The following is a 12,424-nucleotide window of genomic DNA, read 5'->3' on the forward strand; positions in this document are numbered from 1 at the left end:
CCAACTCAAAAAAAAAAAAAAAAAAAAGAAATGTACATTCAGAAATGGGGCAGCTGTGTTCATTATCTAAGACCAAAAGGTAGGGATATGTCACATTTTTAGAAAAATAGCAGGGAATGATGTTCCATAAGCAACTTCAGTAACACATTTCAGTGTTAAACAACTTTAGCATCTGGAAATTTTCCCTTTATGTATCTTTAACTGAAGTCTTTCATTTTGCTTTATCGTAAGTTTAGAGAGAGCAACTGATCACCATTCTCTCTTTATACCTGAGAGCTTATTATATTCTAACACCACAAAACAGTACCACTCAGGGAACACGTAAATGACCTGATATTTTTCACTTTGGCATTTGCTGCAATTTAAGGCAGCTGGCTATTTGTTATAGCCTTTGGCCAGGAGGAACTGCCGACCCAAACTCATGCCTTCAGGACCCCTGCCAAAGTCCCTAGGCTTTGTCCAATGAATATAGATGAACAGCAGGTTGGTTTTCCGTCCATGGAAATTCCAGGGAGAACCACTTTGGTTGTTTGGGTTCTCTGGGACTTAGGCTTATTTTCAAGCAGTGATTCATTGAGTAGCTACCAGTGTGGTGCCTATGCCTCTTCTTTCTAAGCTGGTTTGACACCTTATACAAAAAGGAGAAATGGGATGAAACTGTAGTTAAAAACCATAGTTGTAACAATAGTCAGACTGGCCTCACTGTGCAGTAATTCTGGTTTTAAGCCAAGAACACATATCTTTGAACTTTATCTGTGTATTTCCCTTCTATGCTCTCGTTCTAACCAAGATTACATGTAATAGTTTCGACTCCTCCCAGACATGCCACTTTCAGGGCTTTATGTGACATGCTGTGTACAACATCATGAGAATAATGAACTTCTGTAAAAAGAGAAAAATATTTATTTTGAACTTGTGTTATTATTGTCAAAAATAAAAGAGCAATCTAACATTGATTTCGTTTATATAATTTAGGGACCCACTGGTGAGACTGGCCCGATAGGTGAACGTGGGCATCCTGGCCCTCCCGGCCCTCCTGGTGAGCAAGGTCTTCCTGGTGCTGCTGGAAAAGAAGGTGCAAAGGTACAGTATGTGCCAGAAAGTATTCCCTTTAAAGGGCTCAAAATTTCCCTTTACCGTTCACTGTACTTCTCACCACTTGTCCACAGATACTTTGCATTTTTGACATAGTATTTAAATGAAAGTCAGAACATATGTCAGAAAAATATTTAGTGTATGTTTATTGTAATTGAAGACATTACTGGACAATTACATGAGATCAATTCACTCCATTGACCATAAAATCATTAATTTATATATGCCCTTATGTGAAGGGAGTGGTTAGTTCATTTTAATGTATATGGCATTCCATACAATATTTACATCATTCAGTGACATTTAAGTTTTACTTTCAGTAGGTGAGAGGTAATCATAATTTTGTAGAAATACGTGTAACAATGACTCTCTAATGATGGCTGTATGTTATATTCTTTAGGGTGACCCAGGTCCTCAGGGTATCTCAGGGAAAGATGGACCAGCAGGACTACGAGGTTTCCCAGGTGAAAGAGGTCTTCCTGGAGCTCAGGTATCATTAACATATATGTAGATAAAATATATGAATACATTTGCTTATAGGTAGCATTTTTCTCATAGCTAAATTAAAGAATCATGAGTAATTAATGGGATATCTGTCAACATATGCATTTTATTATCATTTATGTATGTATTTATGTCTAAAAACTTTTCCTGACATCCTCATTTTATCAATTAAACATTTCTTCCTATTTATACTCAATTCGCATTGATTCATTTTCTTTCCTTCCTTTCTTTTTTTTTTTTTAAACTTTTCCCAGGGTGCACCAGGACTAAAAGGAGGAGAAGGTCCCCAGGGCCCACCAGGTCCAGTTGTAAGTATGATGATAAGAAATAGCCAAGCTATCATGCTATCATGCTTGCAAATGACTGCTTCTCTTTCATGACTCTCATGCTGTGATTCCACAGTGTGTGGAAGAGAAAATAAACACATGTCAATCAAATCGGTCAATACCTGGTTTCTACTAATTGCATGTGCTAATGAGTGCAGAAACAGAAGGGTTTGGATGATTGGGAATATTTGCTTCTGCTGTTGTCAGGAGGTAAAAGGAGCTGTCTTGCTTCTTACAGTTCACAAGAAAATAAATCATAATTATGAGCAATAGAAACTCATGGTCATAGAAATCCTGGAGAGGCTGTAGTTTGAAAAATGTAGCTCATTTCTTCTCTCTCATTTAAAAATTACCCATAAAATATGATTTGATTTATTTTGTATGCATTATATTCTACCATGCATTGATTATAAAACGTACTTAATTTGTTTGCTTCTAAGTACTTGATGAGACTTGAATTTGTCAATGACATAAAAACATCCCATAGGCGTGAAATATGTGCTATCCATTTTATGTAGTATCAAGATGGCTTTAGTCAGTTAACATTATGAAGTAATTGCTAAACGAGTAAATATCAGATTTTGACCTCATCTTTTTTTTCTTGAGATATTTTTCGATCTCTCAAAAAACAATTGACTATACCTTTCATTTTTCTATAAATTCACCTTCATCTAGTACTCTGAAAAGTTCACTGAAAAGTGCCATATTTAGTGTCTCTTCTCATTATCTTATTTCACAAACCTAATAAGCTGTAAGTTGCCTTAAAGCCCCTCTCAGCTTCCTCCCCAAAAATGTTAAAATATGTATATTCAACCTCCAAAATATTTTACTTGTCTCTTATTCTTAGTTTCCACTACCACCATCTTTTTTCAGACTCATTCTTTCTCTCCGTGACTAATAATGTGTTAGCCTAGCTCCGTAACTCTCTTATTTTTTTTTACTTTCCTCAGTCAGTTTTGCTTATAAAGTAACAGTTTAATGTACATCCTTACCTATGCCATTTCTTATACATCTCTCACAGCTCCAAGTTGCCTTCAGAAACCAAATATTTTATCCTGGCCAACAAATCATCTTCACACCTTGTTCCCAATCACTATAATCTATCTTATTTTCCTTTATGCTTCCCCTTTAATTCCACACAATTTAATGCATTGAATTTCTTTTTGCATCTCAAAGCACCATGATCTTTTTTGTTTTGAAAAGATTTTACTGTACACTTGACTCTTCTTCCAATGAATACCATTTGTTCTTTCCTTAATTGCTAAAAATCCTACTCATTCATAGAGATAAAGCTTAAATATTAAATCTCCCTACAATCATCTTTGGATAGTTTACCCCCATTTCATATGTTAGTAAAATTTCTCACACCTTTGTGCTCTTTGTTATGTCTTCTGTTTTAGAATTTAGAAATTATATTGGAGTGTAACTGGTTGTCTCTTTATTAAGCTGCTAGTTTCCTGTATTATTTTGATTATGTTCACAAGACAGTGCCAGACACACAGTAATTATCCCATATCAACCTATTTGAATTGTCATAAATTGTGACATTAAAGTACAGTTTGAATAGCAAAGCCCAATGCTGAGAACACAGCAACCATAACATTTTTATATTGATTAGCATTATACTAAATCTGTACATCATTCACATGTCATATCACAATGATTTAGATAGCTATGAACATGTGATAAAGATTTATTTTAAGGAAAATAAGATATTTCAGAAACTGTATTAAACTTCTCATGGAATTCATGACATTATGTAGAAATTTTTAAAAAATCCTCATATGTTTGTAGTGACAGCATTAGCAGAAACAACAGATGACTAAAACAACAGAAGTTCTTATTTGTACATAGAATCTTCAAAAATTTCAATGCAATGAAATTCATTTAACCAGACCTTTTAATTCTAAAGAGATCTTATTTTAGGAATAAATGATTTTTTAAGATCAATGGTAATTGATCCATGACTATAAGAATTAAATTGTTTTAAGTAAGCTATTCCAGATGTTTGGGACAGTTGATAGCAATGTATTTGTAGGGTGTGTAATATGTCTAGGAGATAATTTTTCAAGATATGAATTCAAAATCCTATAGTTACATATAGAATCATAGCAAATATAATATAAAATCTAGCATTATTTATTTAGTTAATTTCAACAATTATTTGTTGGATGATTACTACTTACTTTGCTGTATACAATAGAGCACCATAGTAGCTATCCTTTGACTTGAAATAGGATAAGCAGTTTTGAAAACATACCAAAGACTAAATAGTACTATAAGTTGGTTGTTGATTAAATGCCTAATGGCATGCAAACAATAACTGTTAATTCTGTGAAGGGGTAGGGAAGAAAGAATAAATTAGGGTGAAAGGTCGTGTAAGAGGTTGCCCTTGAATTTGGCTTCATGAAGTGCAGAAGATTACAAAAATTACTTAAAAGTAAGAAAATGTTCGAAAAGGGGTGTGGTGTTTAAGGAATATCTGGTTTTACCCACGTGAAACAGGGTTGGGGAGAACTAAAAATGTGTTGAATTTTTGCTAGGAAACAGGCACTCTTATTTTACATATTGTAAAGCAAAATCAAAAATATATCTTCTGAATATTGAAGCTATAAAATGGCAAATTGTAGTCATCTGATGATTTGAAGTTTATGAAGCAAGTTGAGTAAAAAAGTTGCGTAAAGTTTTAGGAAATCAAATCTATCATCAGTGATACAACAGAAACAAGAGAGACTATCACGAAAGCTCTGTGAGTAATGTCGCAATAGAAGAGTGAGCCCATCAGTAGGCTGGGAAATGGAAGGACAGAGTAGATGTAACACACACAGGGAGGCGGGATAGTTGTGTATATTACTAAGATTGGAGATGAGCAGTGAGGAAAGATGACACCTGAACGATGACCTCAAGTTAATGTCTTTGAAGGGATGACAGTTTAATGATGTTTTCTAGATCTAGAACTTTTTTTTACCTCATCAAGAACAATAACAAACAAAAAACACAAGCATTCACACACACAAACTCAAAACCTCTTTGCAGTCACAAAATATTTTAAAAGGCTTTCATATTTTACTAATAGAAATACCCAATAGATGCTTGCTGTGAGTTTACATGGAATTAATATCCCATTCTCAATTAATAGTCTTAATATTCTTTTCTTATAATAAATACTATATGTTAGTATATAATCTAATACATAATTTATTAAATTATACATAATAAATACATATGCAAGTATCAACCAATTAAAATTATTCCTCAAAGTTGTTGGAGAAGCATTCATGAAAAGGAAAGGCACTATCCACATTTCTTTAGTTTCTCATTCTTATTGCTGTAATTGCTGCAATATGTAGTTAAAGAGGTTCATGATAAAATCGCCGATGCCATAAAATGCTGAGCAAGCCTCAGTTTACTCTATTTAAAGCAATTACATGCATGTGAAATTTTGATTTTGAAATTTTTTTATTCCGAATGACAAAAATTGAAACCAAAAACGGTTGGTTTTCGAGATGTAAACTGTAACTTATCAGAAAAATAGTTCATGTTAATTCTTATTTTTTGAGCTTTAAGACTTACTATGAAGTTAATTTGCAATCAATATTTTTACAAAGAAATAATAGGTAGTGGTTTCTTTGGCAAGAAAGATAAGTTATATTTTGTGATTTTGGTTTAAAAGGTGACAGCCTAATATCAAAGGGAAATATGTGGTCAGCTAGTGAGAAATGATGAAATTCTGAATCATAAGGAGTAAAGGCAAAAGAATGTCCTATGGAACTCCTTGATTTTATAATGGATACGTGTATATCACTTCATGTTAACTTTACCTTTGAGATATTGACCAAGTAATGGTAAGTATGAGACAGAGTTCACAAACACAGTTTCACAAAAAATTACAGAGAAGATAAGATATTCATTAGCTAAACTTATTAAGAAAAAATAATAATAAAGTGACAGGCCAGGCATGGTGGCTTGTGTCTGTAATCCCAGCACTTTGGTAGGCTGAGGTGAGAGGATCACTTGAAACCAGGAGCTAGAGGCTGCTGTGAGCCATGGTAGTGTCACTGTACTCTAGCCTGGGCAGCAGAGTGAGACCCCCAACTCAGATAGATAGATAAGGTAGGTAGATAGATAGATAGATAGATAGATAGATAGATAGATAAAAATAAATTAATGGGTTCTCTGAGGAAGAGAATTTGTGTAAAGAATATGAAGTCTAAAGGAAACAGAAAAAATGTAGTGAAATTATACTATTTCTTTTCTCAACTCTTACGCTAGACACCTTGTATTTATTACCCTGAATCTTGAAAATTGCCATGGCAGATATTGGCATCATTTTGTTTTTATCATTTAACTTTTAAAGAAAAAAGATTTGAAACATGGAGAAGGTAAACAGATTGCCCAAATTATTGAAGACAAAATCCATGATAGCACTTTCTGTAAACTCATTTCCAGGTATGTAGATCTGTGACTCTGTAACAATCTGCTTAACTAAGTTCTTTTTGCTTTCCCTGGTGGCTTTTTTTCAAGTGCTCTGGATCCTCCTATACCCCTGAGAATAATTTTGACAAAACCAAGATAGCGACTCTTACAACTACCTGGGGTTTAATATTCCTGTAGGTTCACTATAACTTTACTTATTCTGAATGAATCAAAGATTAAACTGCTTAAGATACTGTACAGGTTGAATCTTTAATGACTATAGATGTGTTCTATGTACTATTGAATCCTTAGTTTATTTCTCCTAAGATATAACTCATAAAAATGTAGTTGTGCTGTATATTCTTGGGTTACTAGAGAAATAATTAATTCCTTCACTGCACAGAATACCGATGAACTAAAAACCTTAACCAGCGCTTTAATCAATTAACAGTCATTGGTCACAGTGATATTTGAAAGTTTGTATATGTCTCTATTATGCACCATATACACTATGTCCTTTCTATATGTTCTAACCCATAAAAAGAATAATATATTTAATACTTGCTCATCCATTCATGTATCCATTTATTTATTCATTTATAAATATATTTGGATTCTATTTTCTTTATTTATACTCCACTTAGCCAGGAACATAATCCATTTAGTCATTAAAAAAAATTTAGACCAGTCCATTTGCATCGTGTTGATATGACACACTACAGAGGTGGATTTATTGAACTCTGCTAGATTTAAGTGTGATGTCATTTATTTATGTTTGGAGAAACTATGAAGTGTAAAACATGTCAACCAAAAGGAACTGTGTGAGGATATAGGCTATTTCTTAATGCAGGGTCCTTTTTATGAACATTCTTAGAAGAAATCTCTTGTTAATCATGGCTTTAGAATTATTTGGCTTTTTTTTCAATTAAGGGTTTTATAGAATTTTCTTTTTACCATTTTGTGTTTTTTTTTTTTAAGCACTGAACTTTTTCTTTTTTTTAGTAACTATGGATTATGAAACTTAGAATTCTCTTTTTTCTTTGGGATACAGAAATCTTGGAGTCAAAATTGAAACATAATACAGAAGATAATGCTTTGTGACTATTTCTGTAATGTTTTAAACACAATTTATTATAAAAAGTACATATGATGTACTTTAATATTGTCCATTATATTTTATTCTAGTCAGTTGTAAATACCGAACAGGACACATTTAACTAATCTCCTAACCCATCACTGGATCATGACCTACAGCTGGGAAAGTGTCAGTCTATATTATGCATTGTTTAAATTATGAATATTATTGGCTCCATTTTAGGCCAATAAAAAGTTATTTGCTTACCTGTTTTTCTTGCTTGTCTATTTCTTATTTATATCCTCTTATATTTTATGCACACTCTGTAAGCTGCTTTAAGTTTTTTCTCGTGAAAAGACCATAAAGAAATAAATATCTGAACATACCAGACAATCCATTAAACTGAAGTTATATAGATTTATAAAATGGACTTTGCAGCAAAAAGCTCACTGTTTACTGAGGAAGACAGATATGGAATAAATAAAACAACATAATAAATAATGAGAACAATGATTTTGCCTAAAAGAATTAATGTTTAAGTTGGAGCTAAAAACAAAAGTCAGTTATATCCAAGAAAAGCCATTTGGTGTATGTACTAAATTTAGTCTTGTGCTTGTCATTGTTTTGATCCTCTTAATAAAGAATTGGTGTTTCAAGCTTGTGTTTCTCAAAAGGTCTTGCTCCTCATAGTAAATATATATTGAGAAACATTTTGTAGTATTACCACTTAAGACAAGCAAAATTATGCCAACAGAGTGCTGTGACTTTGGGCTTTTTAAGTCTGACAAAAACCTAAGTATTCACTATATGCATGATGTTATATCCAAAAGCTGGTAATAGATACCAATCAAGGCACAGACATGTCTTCTGATCTCAGGAGTTTTACCCACTAAGTGGTTGCCCTGATGCACACACAAGACAGAAAGCAGCAAGGGATTGTACACCACCAAAGGAAGGCAGTGAGCCTTTTTATGCGCATTGAACAGAAATGTTTTCTATTTAGATAAACGCACCTTATATCCAAATATGACTATGCTTCCTATTCTCAGTTTTCACCTACCACCTATATTTTCATAAAACAAAATCAAGAAAGAGTCTCTCCTTGAGCAATCACTTCTACAGACATTCTTTCTGATATGAAACCATCTCACTACCAAAAGTTGTTTCTCTAAAAAACGAGGCAAAGACTGATATAGTGTGTGTTTAATAACAGCCTTCTATCTTTACAAGAACATTTCTTCCACGCCACCCCCGGGAATGGTGGGAATTAATATGGAAAAAGTATATGAATAGGACCAGATAAATGGCTGCTGCCTAGTAGGTGTCTAATATTTCACAATTGTACAATGCAGCAATCTTTGTGCCTTTTCTAAGACTGCTCCTTCGTGACCATCCCCTAAGGATTGTGATGCTGTTAGCCTCTTTAGGTACTATTTCTTCCTGTCCTCCCTTTTTTAAAAGTTTATATGCCCTTGCTGCCATAATTCCTATTTATTTTATTCTTTCTTCTGCATCCTACTACTGAGAACCTTCTTTTTATTGGCTTTTACTTAGTCTTCAAACAAGAGAATGGGCAAGGTTTTAGGAGGATAGCAGCTACTGACATATTGGATCATATTCTATACTTGTTAACATAAAGCACTTTTCTCCATTTGACCCAGGCAGAGCTCAGTGGGCTATTATTATATCCTACTAGGGTTGAGCTAAATATAGAGATGGTGGTGGGAACCAATGATCAAAGCTGGAGGTATTGCAGGACTTGGATTTGATCTCTGAGGGTTTATGTTTTAAATTCTGGTAACTCTTGATATTTCATCTGAATTTTTAGCTTGTGTGATCTGAAATATATGTCATCTAAAGAGTGGAATTACCTCATTGTTAGTTTGTCCTGAAGGTCAACTTGGCCTTAAAAAGACAGAGGCAGACATATTTTTGCCATCTAGTTGTGTAGTTCTGGTTCATAGGAACTTTTTTGTGTTTATGCTGCTTTTTTTTCTCTCCAGTGGGCTGCATTTTAACTGAATGCTGATGAGATGATTTGTCTGTTTTCCACTTCCATTTACTTTACAAATGCTCCTCAGAATATAAAACATTCAGAGAAAGTAACTGATAAAATATTTATTTGGTGTTCTCATGTGTGTGAAGGGTTAGAGAAATAAATCTTATTCTCGTTGCTTAGGGAATACAGACTGAGGTTCTGGCCTCTTGTTTCTTGACCATTCTACATTTTAGAGAAAAGTACAGTAGAGTTTAAGGGAAGGACTAGAAGAAGGAATAAAGTTAACATAAAAGGAAAGGTTACTAAATGGCAAAATTCCTCCTTTTTGAAAGTCTTTTCATGTTTACTTTCCAACTGAAAAAGGAAAAAATTGCACGTTTCCTGTATTTGTTACTATCTAATAATATCAAAATAACAGAATATTTATGATGTTATCATCATTATAATTCATGTAATGCAACTCATACTGTTGCCTTTGAAAAACTGAATTGACCATATTTCTCTTGTTATTTAAATCACAAATTAAGAAAAACTATTTCTATAATCTAGTAGCCACTTCTTGGAGTTTTTTGCAGTTAAGAACTTTTGATTTGGTGTTCAGAGATGGGTACACAAATAGTTTAAGTGAGGATTAATGGTACCATGTTATGTGGAAAAAGCTCTACCCTCCTTTTAACAGTATGCATTATGTATACATTTTGGATCTTAGTTTTCTCTTCTATAAAATTTTCCCTGTACAACTATTTGAAATTTTGTATTTATTTTTGAAATACATGATTTTCATGTATAGTCCTCTAATATCTATTACATTCATACTTTGACAGGCGTTGTTCAAAGAACTTTCGAGGTATCAGATAAAACATCACAAAAACCTAATGACAAGTTATTTCTGTCTCTATTTTATGGGCAAGAAAAGTGAGTCATAGTTTGCTCAGGATCAGAAAGCTAGTAGTTCCAGTGCTGGAAAGGGAAAGATCACACATTCAGCTCCCCATTTATTTAGGGCCTGCTATGTGCCAGTTACTACCCCAAGTGTTGAAGATCAGTGGAAAGAAAAAACAAAAACAAGCAAAAATCTCTACCTTTGTGAAACTGATCATCATCCATTTAACCAAATGTAAAACTAAACACTCATGGACAATATAATTGTTTGTTTATCGACGAATTATAGAGTCCTCTGTTCTATACTATAGCCAGCTATACAGCAATGCAAAAGTTATTGCCATTATAGATGCCTACTTTTTATGGGGAAAAAAAATATTCTCTACTATGTGAATTTCATGGAACTGGCTGCTACCATGGCATGCTATGTTTTCATAGTCAAGTGTCACAAGAAATGTTGAATGAGTAAATGAGGCCTTCTTTTAATATTGAACTTAGATTTTCATATTGAAAAAACAGAACTTATCCAGTGATTCTACTGGTATTAAAGGATACATAAGGCTTATTCCTTTAAAGATAGCTTGAGAGTATTTAAATATATAGCAAATATGTTGTCATTTGTTTAATCACTAGATACCATCAAAAATTTTCACTTTTCATTTATAGATGTATAAAATAAAATCAGCACAGAGCATGCTGTTATTACAAATATCTATGCTTATGAAATGTCTAAAATAACTAATAGAAAAGGAAATTATAGTTGTACTTTAGGGCACAAATATACATTGAAAAAGTCTCCTCTTGTTTTCATCCATTGTTTCAAAGTTTATGAGCTGTGACAAGATCATGAACAATATTTTAACTACAGAAAAGCGATATAGTCTTGTTATTAATTTTTATGCAGTTTCCACAAGCAAGATGGCAATCTGAAATTTAATCTTATGAATGCTCCAAGGGAGAAATTAAAATAGTTGAGCTTTGTAATAAAAAATAACATGATATCTACCAACTATACACATTGCTGTAGATTCAAATAAGCATTCTCTGCTTAAGATACAGTAAAATAATTATTTGAATTATTTTGATTTTACAATAATAATTATACTTTGCTATAAATTTAACATGCATTCTTTTCTTAAGTAAAAGCCATGAGCTATTTTCATGTAACAAAAACTCATGACTTTTGCTTAATGCATCCAGTTAAGGTAATGTATATTGCGTTTAATTTTGATATCACATCTTCCAGGGGAAATACACATTCAGTTAATGTCTTCCTGCAAATTTCTGAAAATTTCTGTTGACTGCATGAGTACATTTTAATCATAGCCAACATGTTCACATACTTTATAAAAGGATAAATACATTATGGTTACTTAATACATACAGTAAATATGTATTATATTCTTTGAGGATATAAATGAAGACAGCATGGAGATATTTGCCACATGAAATTTAGGGCCAAGTGCTACATTAACTCATTCTAAAAATAATAGTGGAGAACTTAGGGAACTAAAATAAAATTAGGGTACTGTTTAAGGAATACTTTGAAGGAATCTTCTGCTACTAATTCTAAGAGAAATACAGTTTTTTTGAAAGATGATTATTGACCTAGACCTAAAGAATGTCTGGAACTTCAAGAATATAGGAAAATACTAAAGAATTTCCAAGTCAGATAATAAATGTCAGCAAATATTCAGAGGTAAAAGTGAGCATATTGTGCTAGAGGGACAATGGGAGATAAGATATTTTAGGAGAAAATAATGATTGCAGTGAAAGGCTACAATAAAAAGTAAAAAAAAAAAATCATTCTGAGTGTGTGTATTTTTCTAGGATGATCAAAAATGAATATATTCTTGAAATGATGCATTAACCCAAACTATTTCATAGTTCAGCAAATATAAGAAATAAATATTTAGCCAAGTGCAGTGTTTCAAGCCTGTAGTCCCAGCACTTTGGGATGCAGAGGTGAGAGGATTGTATGAACCCAGGGGTTCAAGACCAGCTTGGGCAACTTGACGAGACCTCGTCTCTACAATAAACTAAAAAATTAGCTGGGTGGCACACGCCTGTAGTTCCAGCTACTTGGAAGGCAGAGGTAGAAGGATCACTAGAGTCCAGAAGGTTGAG

At 33.0% G+C, this 12,424-nt stretch overlaps 1 protein-coding gene across 1 annotated transcript in view; it reads left to right on the forward strand.

Moving 5' to 3' along the window:
• COL11A1 (collagen type XI alpha 1 chain) overlaps positions 1–12,424 on the forward strand; it is a gene marked incomplete at its 3' end in the record, with an annotated part of 207,355 nt that overhangs the window by 141,920 nt on the left and 53,011 nt on the right. Inside the window, exons 39-41 of the mRNA XM_008074045.1 lie at positions 976–1,083; positions 1,496–1,585; positions 1,854–1,907. Of these exons, the coding sequence (XP_008072236.1) occupies positions 976–1,083; positions 1,496–1,585; positions 1,854–1,907 (252 nt within the window). The remainder of the gene's footprint in view (positions 1–975; positions 1,084–1,495; positions 1,586–1,853; positions 1,908–12,424) is intronic.

This window comes from Carlito syrichta, unplaced genomic scaffold, assembly GCF_000164805.1.
Source record: "Carlito syrichta isolate Samal-C Ts95f unplaced genomic scaffold, Tarsius_syrichta-2.0.1 Scaffold316282, whole genome shotgun sequence".
NCBI lineage: Eukaryota > Metazoa > Chordata > Mammalia > Primates > Tarsiidae > Carlito > Carlito syrichta.